This window comes from Pipistrellus hanaki, assembly GCF_964339955.1.
Source record: "Pipistrellus hanaki genome assembly, chromosome: 3".
Lineage (NCBI taxonomy): Eukaryota > Metazoa > Chordata > Mammalia > Chiroptera > Vespertilionidae > Pipistrellus > Pipistrellus hanaki.
Window position 1 is genome coordinate 99,994,442 of NC_140505.1, and position 16,232 is coordinate 100,010,673.

Sequence of the window (16,232 nt, forward strand, 5' to 3'; positions counted from 1 at the left end):
ACCTCCTGGTGTCAGTCACTCAGACCACATGACATTCATCACCCTGATAGCTTGGCATCTGACTGATAACCATTCTGGACCATCCTAGGGCTAAGAATGCAGGATTCATTTTGCTCAAGAATGCACTTTTTACTATAAAAACTTTAAACGTTTCTTTCTTCTTTGGAATATTTCTGGGTATTTGCCTAACCGTGTTTCCCCTTTGCAAAATCTAACACCCTTGAATAAATCTCTATCATTTATTTCTAGCAAAGCCTCCCAGCTCTTTGAATTCCTTTGAGAATAAAAACACTGAAGTTTAGGAAAGTTAAAAAACTGATCTGTCACGGGAAAAAGGTTCTGGAGTTGAGGAAACCATATCTCCTATCTCCTCAGGCAACAATTATTTTTGAAACTTATTGTTCCTTCAACTTTTTTTTTCTTTGAGAGAGGTTTACAGCATTTAATTTACTTAAAAATAGATTTCCAATGCATTTAAGTAGAGACATTGGTACTAGTATTTGTCAGAGGACATGGGTCTAGATGGGTTGAATAGTGTGGCCTTGCAAGGTAGCATTCCCACTGCGCTCTGCTGCCTCCTGGCCTGTAGGAAACGACACTGGCTTCTGCATGTTAGAATATTTTAAAGGCATGCACTTTACTACAGACCACATTTACCCAGCTGCCAAGGAGGGTCTGGGAAAAGCCTGAGGCCGCCTTTACAGAGGAGCAGGTGGAACTCATCTTCCTTCTCCCAGGGTGTCTCTCTGCATGGCCATGGGTCATGCACTACTTAACGAAGGAGACATCTTCTGAGAAACGTGTCCGTGGGTGATTCTGTGGTTGTTGGAACATCCCAGAGTGCACTTACCACCTAGATGGTAGTGCGTACTACTGTGACTGTGTACACTATTCTTTTATACCACCGGCAGCGCAGTGGATTTGTTTACATCACCATCACCACACACACTTGAATAATTGTGGCGTTAGCCTTAACTGTTGGCTTTTCTTTTTGTAACACAAGTGCCTGACTAAAGCTTGGATTGCCGAGACATCCATTTCAAGGAAGGCTATCTGAATAAACACACTACCACTCACTAGATAAAGAGCCAGGCTGCCTCCCCTCAGTCAGGATCTTTGTTTTAGATTTTGGTTGATTTGAACAACTGAACATGTGGGCTACTTGCTTTTTGCTCTTCCCACTTCAAATTCTGGCTCTTCTGTTTAAATTCACAAATAAAGAATGATCCATAGGAAACCTTAGGTCTGTCCTTAATGCCAATATAAGCAGAGCCCCAGGTACCACCCCCTCTCCTACCCCCACAAACAACTTCAACTTCATACACCTCAGGACCTGCAAGTAATACACTGTTGTTGTTCTCTTACAAAGTTTCCTAATGGTTATCAATGAAGGACCTCTTGAAATGATAAGAACCATAAGGGTGGGTCCAATTGTAACATTGGTTTAGAAAGCAGAGATGTTTATGAGAAGTTCATGGCCTAGGTGAGTGCCCCCAGGTATTTCTAGATGGTAACATTGCTATTGCTAGAAGGAGAGGCACAAAACAGGTATGTGTTGCACTTTGACTTACAATGGCTATGAAGTCACTAAGTGATAGGATTTTTTAATCTCCATTATAATTTTATGGGGCCACCATTATATACATGGTCCATCATTGACTAAAATGCAGTTATGCCAAGCATGAATATATTCAAAAGAAGTGTCATTTAATTAAAAAGAAAAAAAAAATTATGATGAAGAATAAGAGAGTTGAACTGAATGGGGACAACTTGTTTCTACCTTAAGTATCTATTCTTAGCTTATTATTTCATTATAAAATTTATATTGTCATCAATGAAGTCCCAGGATTGAGAATCTTTCATAAAAGTAGATAAAAACAGCCTTTGCAGTTTTGAGTTTTATTTCCCACCCTCTATAATGTTTTCCATTTTTGACACCCTAGACCAGGAGTTCATATTACTTCAAAGCCCTGTTTGATATTGGTAATATTGTGGTATTTGGGGAGTTATGCTAAAAATTTCCTTAAGTTAGAGTCCTAAGAGTAAAAGCAAATACTCACACCAGCCACATACTTACTTATGTGAAGCAAAACATTATTTCAGAACAACAATCATTGGAACAATTTACTTCACTAACATTTCCAGGTTATATGCTGAACAAATGTCAGAAATGCCAACCTAAATGCTCACATTTTCTCTAAATTTTTAGTTTTTCAACATAAAATTAAAGGAAGAAAAGATAATCACAGGGCCCTGCTTAAAAGGGGGAGGGGAACAAAACAGTATATTTAAATGGGCATTTTTAAGATTTAGGGAGCAACAAAGAGCTTACTGTTTCCCATTTTAATCAGGTGTAATTACTGCTCTGAGAGCTTCACTCAGTGGGGAAGTCTCTGAAGCACGGAATTCTTTGGCTGATGGGCACGAGGCTTCTCTGCTGCTTTTGGAGCGCTAGGGCAGACATGCATGCTGGTGATTTACTGAGTTTAAAATCTAAATGTGTTAAATGGCAAAAGCAAGCAAACCTTTATTTTACAACAGGATTCTATCTCTGTCTCTTTGCTCCTCCCCTTCTACACACACAGACTGCTTTGAACAAAGAGCCCATCCCAGGGCATCTACTGGTAAGCAAGGACAATGAATCTGGGCCATCTTCACAACCAGGAGCTGGCGATCTGTTTTAGGTGAATCATTGCACTTTTATAAAAAGTCCTCATGTCCCTAGAACTCTATCCACTGAACATTAGTTCATTCCCCAAAAGTTTAAAGAGAGGGAGGGAGCATCACTTTGCAAACATCAGGCTCTAGGCATCCCCTTCCCACACACGTTCTTCCTCCCTCGTTATTCATCCCAGATTGTGACCATTTTCCATCTGGGCTTTCAGGTCTCCTTTTTAGACCACTTCCTTCTGAGTCACAATAACTCACCTGAACACATATCACTTTCTTACAGCAATTGGTGAAAACTCACCTTAGGTCATTTTCTGTTCAAATCCTCTTTGCTTAATTTCTGGATTATTTTTTCATTTTTTGTTTTTTCCAATTATGTTTTCCCCCTTAACTACATCAAGAGCACTTTGAAGGCTGGGGAAAAGGAAGAAGTAGCATCATAACATTGTGAAAAAAAATATGGTGTGGGATATATTGTGGCCCATAACTTTCTATTATGCTGTCTTAGGAAGGCTGCACAATCTCCCTGGGCCTCAATTTCCTCAACTGTCCCATGAGAATAATACCTATATCAGGTAGAGTTGTTGAGAGGGTTAAAAAAATATATGTAAAGTACTTAAGCCATAGGAGATGGTCAATAAACAGGAGTGATATTTTTTTGAACCCTCTGTAGAACCTTTCATATGTTAGAGGCATAGCTGATAAAAAGCTTTTACTAACATAAGTGAACTGAAGCTGAAAAGTTGAAGTTGAAATATAAAAGAATTATATTTAAAAACAGGTAACCCCTCTCCCCCCCCCAATACTAGTAAGGCACCTAACAGCAAAATGTACATAAATATTAAGTAGAGATGATGCATATTTGGGTATTATTCTTTCTACCATTCTAAAATTTAGAAATCCTATATAATAAAAGGCTAATATGCAAATTGACCAAACAGCAGAATGACCAGTTGCTATGACATGCACTGACCATCAGGGGGTAGACACTCAACACAGGAACTGCTCCCTGGTGGTCAGTGCACTCCCACCAGGGGAGCACTGCTCAACCAGAAGCAAGGCTTACAGCTTCTCCTGCCTCTGCAGAAGTGGGATATCCCCCAAGGGGTCCTGGATTATGAGACAGTACAGGCTGGGCTTTAGGAACACTTCCAGTGCATGAATGTTGTGCACCAGGTTTATAGTTTATAATAAAAGATCATATAGTGAAAGTACACACACACACACACACACACACACACACACATGCACACACTTTGGGAGGAAAGAGACTAATATATAAATTTTTATTAAACTTAGAAAGTACACAAATGTTTGACATTAATTTTCATGCCTTTTTTGCATAAACTAATAATACATAAAAACAATGAAAAGCACCATCTACTGTCACATTCATAAAGTTAATGATAAAATGACACAGATTAATGTAAAAGTATTTAATAACTATAATAATCTCATTAAAAATAAAATGAAAATAAACACACACTCAAATATAACTTAGATAAAAGTTGATGCTACAGGGTGAGACACACCACTTAATAAGGGACCACCAACTGAATGGTTTCTAAGATTAGCCACCAAGGGCTGCTAAAGAATAGTGTTCTTGGGAAAGAGATCCAAGATGGATGTTACCCTCACCTCCTTCTAGGACCAAACTGGAATTACAACCAAAATATAGAATAATCAACCTGAAAACCAATTGAAGACTAACTGAAGTCTTACAACCAATAACCAAGGATTTACAGAAGAAGCTACGAGACTGTAGAAAGGGCAGAGACATGAAAAAGGCTCGTAAATGTGGTGGCTGAGGTTCCAGAAGGATATCTCAGCTGCAAAGGTTCCCCCTGAGAAGTGTGGAATCTCAACCCCAAGCTGGGTTCCCCAGCTCAGAGAACCAGAGCTGGGAAGAGGTGCCCACATAACATCCGGCTATGAAAATCTATGGGGATTCTGTCCACCAGGGAGAGACATCAGTCTGTTAGAGACACAGGCACCCTCTTGCTGGAAAACAAATCAGTTTCACTCAAAAAGAGATGTTGACAGGAAGCCAGGAAGGCTGGTCAACAACCTTAATTGCTCTAACCTTTAGTTGAGATATTGTTAGCTGAAGCAGAATCTAGCTTGTTTGTCCCATGAAAGTTTCTGTTATTTCCTGCCTATTGGCTACATGTAAATTTCTGTTTATCTTGCCTAAGATGTTTTTCCCCAAAGCCTCAATAAAAGGGGATGGCAGGGCCAGAGCAGGAGTAGTTCTCCCACTAGAGTTGGACTACCGCCTGGCCCCCCATATCACCAAATTGAATTTCTTCAAGTCTCTTTTCATTTGTGTGCGCCCTTCTCCAGAACCTGAACCCTGAATTGGAACTCTTTCTCAGCGGGCCGTGAAAGAGAGTCCTATATCTGGCGCCTTCAACTCGGGGCTTCTGGAGGAGAAGGTATTTTCCACCTAACAGCGAAGGAAGAAAATTACGCCGGAAAAAGATGTGGAAGATTCACCGGAAAAAAGGTGAGGGACATTCACCGCACTCAAAGCCCATGGGCAGCTGCAGAGTCGAGAACTGTAAGTAGGGTGGGAACTTTTTTTTCAGTCAGGCTAATGGGGAAGAATTAGGTTATAAAGTAAACTTTATTAGAATTTTTGAATGCTTAAGGAATTAAAATTTTTTTTTCAGAAAGTATTCTTTTATAACCTAATTCTTAAAGGACCAGCACACAAAAGTTCATTTGCAACCCTGGGCTCTGGCAAAGAGAAGGTAGAGAGGACAAGTCATGTGAGGAGAGACTGGGATTTGGGCTTTGGGCTAGCCACAAGGGTAACTATGTTGAGTCCCTCTCTTGCACCACAGACACCATCTTTGAGTGGAGTACATCCCTCAATGTAGCATCCACCCGGGGAAGAGCAATAGCTCCACCCTCTGGACTTCCTGTAGGCCCACACTATAGAGCTTGCACCCTGTTGAGGAGTCAGCTGCCTGGGCCTGGGTATATAAGTCTGGGAAGACTCAGGGGGTGTCAATGACTAAGTTGTGTGGTTTTGGGGTGGGAACCATTCCTCCCACTTGTGAACTTGACAAGTGCCTCCCCATCATGGGCTCTTGATGACCCTCTCCTCCTGAATCCTGGTCACTCCACCCTTTCTAAGGTCTGGGCAGAATCAAGGACAGATTGAGTTGTGTGACTCTGAACTGAGGCCCACTCCCTCCACTGTCCCCCAAACCTGACCTGTATTTTCCAGTCGCAGGAGATTCACTGGCACCGTTTCACCTACTCCCAATAGCGTTCTCAGGTACCAGGCAGCAAGAGAAAAATAACATCATTCCATTTGATCCTCAGAAGTGCGAGTCCCTGAGAGTCACACTCATTACCACACTACCTGTTGGTTCTGGACTCAGATATTAGCAAATCCATTTGGCAAGAGGGGAGAACCAGGCCTAGCCTCAGGGGAAGAACTGTCTTGAACCAGAGTAAGCAAGAGGCTGGTGCGGGAACTCAAATGTTGTGTCTTAGAATCTCTGGACACTGGACTCAGGCTGGGAGCTGACAACTTTCACAGCCACCCTGCCAGGAGTTGTAAAACATGGGGCAGAAATGAAAGATTCTTATCCAGCATCTGAGTCCTTTTTCTAGTGACTTCCCCTATACTGAGACTTAATGGCATCAGCATATTCTGGAAAAAGTGTAAAGCAGCAGTGCAATAGCTAGACTAGAAAAGTACTTATATTCTTATAGTACACCCAGGCCAAAACCTTTATGTACATATAGAATTAAATGAGTGGTTTTTGCTGTGTTTAAACTATATATTATATCTCATTCATGTCTTATTCATCCTAATTGAGAGTAAAATATTTGAGGGTAGGACTTTGTCAGAGTGCCTTGTATTAAAAAAAATGTTTTATTGAATATTTGTTCAAAGTACCTTCCACATTAATTCAAAACATTATCACGATACTCTTGGGAAGAGTTATTAGTCCTATTTGAAACTGAGGTGACAGACTCACACAGAGGCGACTGAATTAATGGGAGTCTGAACAACAGCAAGGATATTATTCCTTTTGGTGATGATGATGAGGCTTAAAGAGAGCCAGACACTTGCTGGAAATCCATAGCTAGACAAAGGTGGAGGTGGAGCCGACTCCTTGCTGGCACTGAACCCTGGCAGATGAATATACTACAGTGTAGAAAAGATACGTGTAGTGTTCCAGCAGGATCTCCTAACCAGAAGAATAAAAAAGATTTTGCCATTTCAGGCTGGCAAGAGAGGCCATGCTCTTCATAGTGGGGATGCTTGGCTATGACCATTTCTCATCCTATATAAATAAAGAGGTAATATGCAAATTGACCATCATGCTCTCACAAGATGGTTGCCTATGACCAGGCTGGTGGGAGGGGGATTAGTGAGGGATGACCAAACAACTGAACAAGCAGGCTGTGTGGGGTGACCAGGATGGCAGGGGGTTAGTGAGGGGCTACCAGGCTAGCAGGGGGTGGGGGCATTTAGGGGTGACCAGGAAGGAAGGAGTGATTAGGAGCCAGCAGTCCAGGATTATGAGAGGGATGTCCAACTGTCGGTTTAGGCTCAATTCTAGATTTGAGCCTAAACTGTCAGTTGGACATCCCCCAAGGGGTACTGGATTGGAGAGGGTACAGGCTGGGTTGAGGGGACTCCCACCACCCCATGCATGAATTTTGTGCACCAGGGCTCTAGTTTATAATAATGAAAGTGTAATATGCTAATTAGACCAGCTGTTCTTCTGGACATCCTTCTGGATGACTTTCCAAATGAAGCTGGGGCTGCGAGGGCCCAGGAGGCCACCATGCTGCGAGGGCCAAGCCCATTGCACTAATTTAGTGCATCGGGCCTCTAGTACATAATAACAATGCATCAGCTTCCCACATGAGTGACGTTGAGCATCTCAGGATCACTGATCCTTGTCATAGAAGCTCCATCACTGGAGGTTTCCAGGTGCCTCTGTCTCTGTTTTCCAGGTGCTTACCCCACATCATACCTCCTGGTCTCATTTGGTATTACAAGAAATCTCTCAAATCAATCTTCTTAAACTACATAGGATGTATGACAACCTGTGAGGGAGCTGCTGATGTTCAATTACAGGCTTTTTAAAAAATTTAATTTAATTTAATTTAATTTTTATTTTTTTAACATGTCCATTTTTTCTTCTGGGGTTTACCTGGAGAGAGAGTTGAAAAGAAGACATGTGTGGGAGGTAAAATGCCATGGTCATTTGGGAGACCTGTCTGGAGTTGCTGTTTATGATTTACTGAAAAGAAAATGAACTACATATCTACCATCCATTTTGCTGAAATGCCAGGCATGTGCAGCTCCAGCAGTGGAGAGGGCCCGTGGGGATCCTTGCAAACCTCCACCCTGGTTTGAGAGCCATTTATATGCTGCAGAGAAATGAAACTCATGGTCCATGGGCCAGCAAGGAATTTTCCTGGGACACACAAAAATATAAAACTACAAGAACCAACTCTTAATTTTGGCATTAAAACTCTCTTCTCCTCCATGATGCCATAAATGAGGTCCAAAAGTTCCAATGGGAAAACACAGCTCATGTTACCAGTATGTTATATCAATGTCCATCTATGTGAAACTCTATCAAGGATTTGCTATAACTGTGAATGATACATGAAAGGAGTAACCCAGAGTAGGTGGAGTTACAATGTGAATATTATCATTGATTTTCAATGAACAACCCCATTTTTCTTCTTTACTAAAGACCTAGCAGACAGTGGAAAACATACATCCAGCTGAAGAACAAAAGACATGCCACTCTTTCTCTAACAAGAAAAATGCTCAATATTTGTCATGGAGGGAAGGCCTCTTTGGCACCTCAAAAATGTGTTTGTAACTTAATTCTTACAGGTGGGTATACAGCAGCCACTTCAGTGGCTGTAAAAGGTTGTTTAAGGTTGACAAACAGTACTGGACCAATATGAAATTCAGATTGGTCCGTTACTGCCAGTGGTAGCAATCTGGTTAGGAAAGAGACTAAAATCACTTGTAAACTGAAATCTGGTCATCTTGTCCTTTATTAAAACAGATTGGTAATCAGTTCTTTCTGCTGAAAGCTTTAAGCAAAAGAGAACTGAGCAACAGAAAAGGACAGATCGGGTTTCTTACACTGGGGATTAGGGGAGGGCAGATGGGTTCATAAAAGGCCAATCCTCCACACTTTAAGGTTCAGATGATAAATAAAACCAGTGGACATGGTTCTACTTAACATTTCTGATTTTCTTCTTTAAATTAGCCAGGAATTTGGCTGGCTCATTTTCTTTTTTTCTTTTTTTTTTAATCCTCACCTGAGGATATTTTCCCATTGATTTTTAGAGAGCATGTGAGAAAGAGGGAAAGACAGACAGAAATATCAATGTGAGAGAAACATATCGATTGGTTGCCTCCTGCATGATCCCCAACCAGGACCCAGACAGGGGAGGAGCCTGCCCTTGACCAGAATCAAACCCAGGACCCTTCGGTCTGCAGGTAGACACTCTATCCAATGAGCCAAACTGGCTAGAGCCATTAGTCCATTTTCTCATATGGCACTTTTACTTTTTCCATTTATAGATTCCATTTATAGTTTCACACATTTCCATATGTGAAACTTAAAATGTCCTTTGGGTTTTTAATATGCTAATTCACAATATTTAAACCTCATTGGTCAAAGTTCAATCCCTAACCACGCACTAACCCCCAAACATGCCTTGGTTACCTCAAGGTGAATCACCAAAGTCTCACTGAGACCCCAGCTTCTACCAGCCACTGTTCCAGGTTGAGGGGTGGGAAGCTCAGCTATACCATGGCCAATAACAGACGGATGGCCCTGGAGCCTCTGGACACATACTTGCTGAGAAGGAGCCAGCTCTGCCTGCATTTCCGGACACAACCCAGGGAGCAGGGAAGCCTCCCCAGCCCCATCTGCCCTGGGAGTGCTGGGAGGGGCTCTGTGGAGATGCCCAGGCCCATCCCACTAGCAGCAGCCCTGTCCCCCTGAGACCTGAAACAGGCAGACAGTTCAGAATCTGGCTGTCTCATCTCTCCAGTGCAAACAATCATGGGCTCCATTTCCTCCAAAAACTTCACCTTCAAAATGTTCATTTATGTCCTTTTCTTTCCTTTTGACACAATTTTCCCTTTTGGAATCAGGTTACTAAATCATTCTTCCCAAACTAATTTCTTTCACAGGTCACTATAAACTTGGCTCCCAAACATGCTGCCAGATATTTCATGACCTTCTGAAAAGCAAATGGGAAACCCAAAGTAATGCGCTCGTGTGTGCGTGAACACACACACACACACACACACACACACACACTCACACTCACACACACCAATGTGACCACCCTCTGCCCAAACTAAGAGCCCTTCAACATTCATCAAATGTGGCCTCACCTTTCCAAAGAAGTGCTGAGTGGACACGGCAAGTGCCTGGAAGCCGCAGATGGCCCGTCTCAGCTCCCGCTGCACAAGGCCCAGCTGCCTGGCCTGCTGCTCACTCCTCTCCTTCAGCCGCTGAACCAACTGCCTCTCGGCTTCACGGGCCTGCGGGTCCGGCTTGGGAGAAAACCCATTTCGGGGAACCGTGCTCCTCTGCTTGGGGTATCCTATTAAAAAAAAAGTCACTTGTGAAAAAACCATGCAGCCTCAAGGGGACAACGCTTTTTATTACAGGATTTCTTCAAGAGCAGGTGGCCAACAAAGAATGGTCATGGTTTGTCACTATCAGTATTAGAAAGAAAAAACAGACAGGGACTTAAAATATTTGCTCTGCTTATGTGGTTCTAGGTGCAAGTTTCATGCTTGGAAAAAGAGTCACAGGCCAAATTGCCCAATTCCTCCAGCTTCCTCCATTTCCTCCAGGTCTGCTTAGAGAGATTAGAGTAGATGGTTTATCTTCAAGGGAATTACTCTTGGAAAATGTCTAATGGGAAATAAATCAATCAGTGTAGGTTAAAGTCAGAGTTGTAAGGTAGTAACCTTTTAATTGAGCATCAGGGAGTACTGCCCACGTGCCCTTGCCTCCCTTTCTGTGGTCATCTAGTGACCCTTTCTTTGATGTCTGATACAAGTCATGCCTCTGATGGCCTCTGCTCCAGGGTTTTCTGGCTTTAAATTTCTACAGCATCAATGTCCTCCAAAACATTCCCCCAGGTGACCACTCACACCACCTCCACGATTCTTGGTCCAATCCAAGCCACCATGACCTGTCACCTAGGGGAAGCCCTGCTCCTCTTCATCTCTTATTGCACAGATTATAAATGATAATCTTTATAAAAATGGAACATCTCATGGCTTGTGTTGACCCTTTCCTCCAATTATTTTCCACTGCAGTAAGAAAATTCTCATTCCTTCCCCTGGCCCAGGAAGCCTCTGAGTTCTGGTTCCTGCCAGGCAAATGGTGGGGCATATGAATGGGCAGGGTGATGGAACGCAGGGAAAGGAATGTGAAACTCTGCCTGGGGTTGGGGACAGGATGAGGAAAGGCTTTAAGGAGAAGTTACTATTAGGCTGAAGCTTAGAGGCTAAAGGCAAGGCCCCAGGAAGAGCACAGATAAGCATTGTATCATGGTCCAAAGCCCTGGGTAAGCCAGGGTCTTCCTCAGAGTTGCTGTCCTCCTCATTGGAGCTTGGGCTGACCTGACACCCAGAGAACATCTACTTTGCATGATGTACTTACTTCCCCAAAGTGCACTCTTTCCTTTGCCCAAGTAGATCCTGGGGCACATGACAGACACTGACCACACAATCACAAATACCTTTAATACCTCAAACATTCCTTTGTCTCTTCTTGCTCACCTTCAACATACTATGGAGTAACACATAAAGCAAATCAATACCTGATACAGACAGAGCAGAGAAATGGGCTTGGAACACAAAAGTGGCCTCATCTTTTAAGGAGAAAAGGTGGTTAATTGCTCTAACTACTTCTGATTGGTAATTTCACGGTATCCAAGACAGTTTTAATGATATCTTCCTCCTATTAAGAAATCATCTGAGATTCCATTGTGGCCTCACATATGACATATCTTAAACTGGATGGCTTAATAGAATAGTAGAATGTGAACTTATTGCTTCTTTAAAGCTGTCTTTATGACAGTAACATACATAATATTCCAGAAAATTCACTTGCACATTGTAGGAAATCAATGTTAATATGTACTTGATTTCAATATTCTCAATATGAACATAAAAGAAAAATAACTACCAACAAATTATGTGAGATTTACTGTGTATATTAAACTCTAATACACAGCCTAAGACCCCAGTTGGGCTCTTTTCACATTATTGTTTGCCATTTTATTGCTATGGCTGGTGATTTCATCAAACACTCCAGTGTTGTAATTATTGAGGTACCAGGTGCCTGACACTGATACTATAGGAGATATTTCTTTTAGAAATCTGAAGGAAATCATAAGCACACTTCTAGCTCAATGAATTAAAGCTAATTGCAATCTAGGACAAACAGCCACGTGTGAGCTTGTGGATGGTAGTAAGCAGATTGCTGTGTATTTTTGGCTGTCAGGTTTATTCCCTCTTATTATTATTACTAGAGACCCAGTGCACAAAATTTGTGCATGTGAGGGTGTGTCCTTCAGCCCAGCCTACATCCTCTCCAACCTGGGACCCCTCAAGGGATGTCCGACTGCTGGCTCCCAACTGTTTGCCTGCCTTCCAGCCTGATCACCCCTAACTACTCCTCTGCCAGCTGATTGATACCTAACTGCTCCCCTGCCAGCTTGATTGCCCCTAACTTCCCTCCCCTGCCAGCCTGGTCACCCCTAACTGTCCTCCCCTGCAGGCCTGGTCACCCCCAAATGCTTTCCCCTGCAGGCCTGGTCATCCCTAACTGCCCTCCCCTGCTGGCCTGGTCACCCCTAACTTCCTTGCCAGCATAGTTGCCTCTACCTGGCCTCCCCTGTCAGCCCAATTGCCCCTAAATGTCTCCTTTGCTTACCTGGTAAGCCCTAACTGCCCTCTCCTGCAGCCCTGGTTCCCCCCAACTGTCTTCCCTTTTAGGCCTTGTCCCTCCCTACTGCCTTCCCCAGCAGGCCTGGTTCCTCCCAACTGCCCTCCCCTGCTGGCCTGATTGCCCACAACTTCCCTCCCCTGCTGGCCATCTTGTGTCCACCTGGGGGCAGCCATCTTGTGTGTTGGAGTGATGGTCAGTTTGTATATTACCTCTTTATTAGATAGGATTACTATCAATATCATCATCATTATCATCATCATCATTATTAGGTTAGCAAGTATATATTCAACTAGGGGCCCAGTGCACAAATTCCTGCACCAGTGGGGTCCCTCAGCCTGGCCTGTGGGATCAGGCCAAAACTGGTTTTCTGACATCCCCTGAGGGGTCCTGGTTTGCAAGAGGGTGCAGACCAGGCCAAAGAACACCCCCCCCCCCCCCCACACACACACCCAACACCTGTGCTGGGAAGGGAACATGGGAGGGCTCCATAGTGTATCTGGACCTCTCACTCAGCCAGCCCATCTGGCTCATCTGGCCAGACCCCAGCAGCAAACTAACCTACCTGTCAACTGTCTGACCCCTGCTGGTCAGTGCATGTCATAGCGAGTGGTTAAGCAGCCTTAACATATCATTAGCATATTACGTTTTGGTTGGTTGAACGGCTGACTGGTCGACTTGACACTTAGCATATTAGGCATTTATTATATAGGATGGTAAATGGACAATACAAAATGATTTCCTGAAATTCTATTCTTGGTGCTTAAGGAAAGCAAAGTTTGCCACCCCAAAATATGCCTTTTGGAATATTGATTATTTTAAGCTGGTTTTTATGGAACAAAAGACTCAGAAAGAACCTTTGACCCTCTTCCTTTACGCATCTATGTCTAAAGAAATGTAGGTAAAGTACCTGCTCCAGGAAGTGAGCCATAACCAGATAACTGCAGTTTAATCTGAACCAGGTGTGATAGACAGGGAGGGAGTAAGGTCCCTTGGCTCAAAGTCCTCTCTATGTCCCATTGTTAAAGTTGGCTCAGGACATATTTGTTTACCAAACATTCATTTCCATCTCCATGTGAGTTGCCCTCCTTCCCCATTTTCTCCTTAGTTCAAGATGACATTTAAGTCTTAACTGCCTAATTTTTTTTTTTTTTTTTTTTTTGGGTCTCATACCTTTCGGCACCCTCAAATGTACATCTGTAATATAACCTTCTGACATTTTTTCTCTTGTTAGTCTGTCTCATGTTGACTTGATTATTAGCCCAGCTAGAAGAACTTAGAAGGTGGGGGGAAAGTTATATTTTGGGTCCCCACAGTGCTTACTTGATATTGATGTTATTACTACACTGAGGCTGGGTGCATGAAATTCATGCACACGTAGGGTCCCTAGGCCTGGTCTTCCGGCTGCTGGCAGGGGCCTTCCTTCGTTCCGTATCACCCCCTGGTGGTCAGTGCATGTCACAAAGAGCGATTGAACTCCCAGTTTCCTGGCCAAACTCTCAAGGGGACATTTTGCATATTTGCCTTTTATATATATAGACTTCATTCACACACTCAATAGACTTCTATTGAACACCAGTACACTCAGTCCACATTACTATTCCTAGGATAAACAAACAAACATTTGAGCTACGATACAGGGTTCCCTGAGAACATCAGCTTTTGGTATCAACACACCAAACAAAAGTTTAACTGATTTGTGGTACCAAACCAATGCTTGCTTGGGACTCGTGGCTGGCTGCACATGTGCCACCCAACCAACATCCCAGCATAGAGTAAGGCTCAGAGTGCAGTGCTAAGACTGTAGGAAGGAAGCACGGAGAAATAGGCTGAGACTGTAGGAAGGAAGCACGGAGAAATAGGCTGGCCATGGAGAACTCTATTACTTTTAGAGGAAAAGGGTCCTGCCCTTTCTAAACATATCAGATGAAACCTTATCTAGGTCTAATCAGGATTTTACCATCAGTAGCATATTTTTGGTCCTCACTAAACACAGTATTCTTTCTTGTGCTGTCACTTTTTGATATGTGTTTCTTTATCTAACATCATGAAGTATTACTCTGTCACTTCCCTGCCTGCTCTATGAGAGGCCATCCCCAGATGGTGTGCAGCAACAGCCGCCCAGGCTCACCTATGGTTTTGGGGTTGGGGAACTTATGTTGAAAAATGACTGACACACCAGCTTCACCCGTTTCATTCAAATGTAAGGAGGATTTTGTTTACTTCTGCTGTCTTCTCTTAAAAGTTAGCACATAATGAAGCTAAATAATCTGTTTAGGAAGCAAGATGAAAAACTCGTGGTAGCAGTGAACACAGGGAACGTGTAGGAGTGAGTGGTCAGCACTGGAGGGGATGCGGTGATGGAGGCTCTCTTCTGACCTCTCACACACATTTCCCCGGGAAGAGCACAATGCAACTTTAAATGAGAGGCCCACTATGTCCTCTGAGGACATGTCCAGATGCTGAAAAGCTTTGTTCTCACTTCCTTCCATGTTCCTTGTGGTATTTACATTGCTTCCGGGGTAGAGGAAGGTTCCCAGCAGGCAAGCATGCCCCTGACCTCCCCCTGCAGTCAGGCAGCACCACTTACATGTGAGTGTTTAGGATCTTTTTGAAAACAAAACAAAACTCTGGCCTCCCACACTTCTGATTTCCACTCAGCTGAACTAGGGCACTGACATTAGTGAATGAAGACCTTCAAAATAGGGTCTATGATGGTTTTAGAGTCTTTAATTGAAGTGAAAAAGAGAGTAGAAATAACAGTGCTTTTACTGTTTGCCCCATGAAAACTTCCCAGCTGTTGCAGAAGTTTATCCTCAGTGCTTCTCTTTGATATGAAATATAGGAGTGGAAATACCGTGTCTTTCCATGACCTACAGACAGATCTGATTTCATATGTATACTTCATGCTATGTGCTTTGGAGGGGACCAAAATGCTTGGCAGCTTTTATTGAGCACCTTCTGTACTCCCAGGATTCTTAGCAGGTAAGCCCACTGCTGATCTTTTCTCCAACGTCTCTGACAGATCTCATGGGTTTGGGGACACATGCTAAATCTAGAACATCCTGTTATCTCAATCTTGCCCCAATTACAATTTCTCTGTTTCCATCTTACTGGCTCCATAACTCTTGTCAGGGGCAGAGGGACTATGATAACTGCAGTGAAAACTGGCAACTTACAGGGAAAAGCCAGTAACCTTATATTCTCACAAGGTTGAATACAAGCCATGTGCGTGCAGAGGCTAAGCATTGGGGAGAAGAACAGCCCATAAAGTGGAAAGGGAATATTAAAAATTCATCTGAAGCCATCTGGACACTATCCAGGGATTCTAATGGATATAAATCTTGGTTTAATCTTAAAGCTAGAAGTGTAACTGACATAGCAACGAACAAAAAGCAGCATAGAAACCTGCGTATTTATACCAGAGAAGGCCCATGACCATAACACTTTCAAACAAGAAAGAAGAGAATCACAGGATACAACTTTGATAGCCTTAGGAAAAGCACTGCTTGAGAGTGGTCAACATCCTAACAGAAGCCACCCTGCTTCTTGCAGACTGGACCTCATACATAATGG

At 43.1% G+C, this 16,232-nt stretch overlaps 1 protein-coding gene across 5 annotated transcripts in view; it reads right to left on the reverse strand.

Annotated features, from left to right (window-relative positions):
* Window positions 1-16,232, reverse strand: part of MTUS2 (microtubule associated scaffold protein 2) — a 480,281-nt gene that overhangs the window by 93,620 nt on the left and 370,429 nt on the right. For all 5 annotated transcript variants that reach the window (XM_084878667.1, XM_084878669.1, XM_084878666.1 and 2 more), the window contains one exon: window positions 10,082-10,293. In XM_084878667.1, the coding sequence (XP_084734793.1) occupies window positions 10,082-10,293 (212 nt within the window). The remainder of the gene's footprint in view (window positions 1-10,081; window positions 10,294-16,232) is intronic.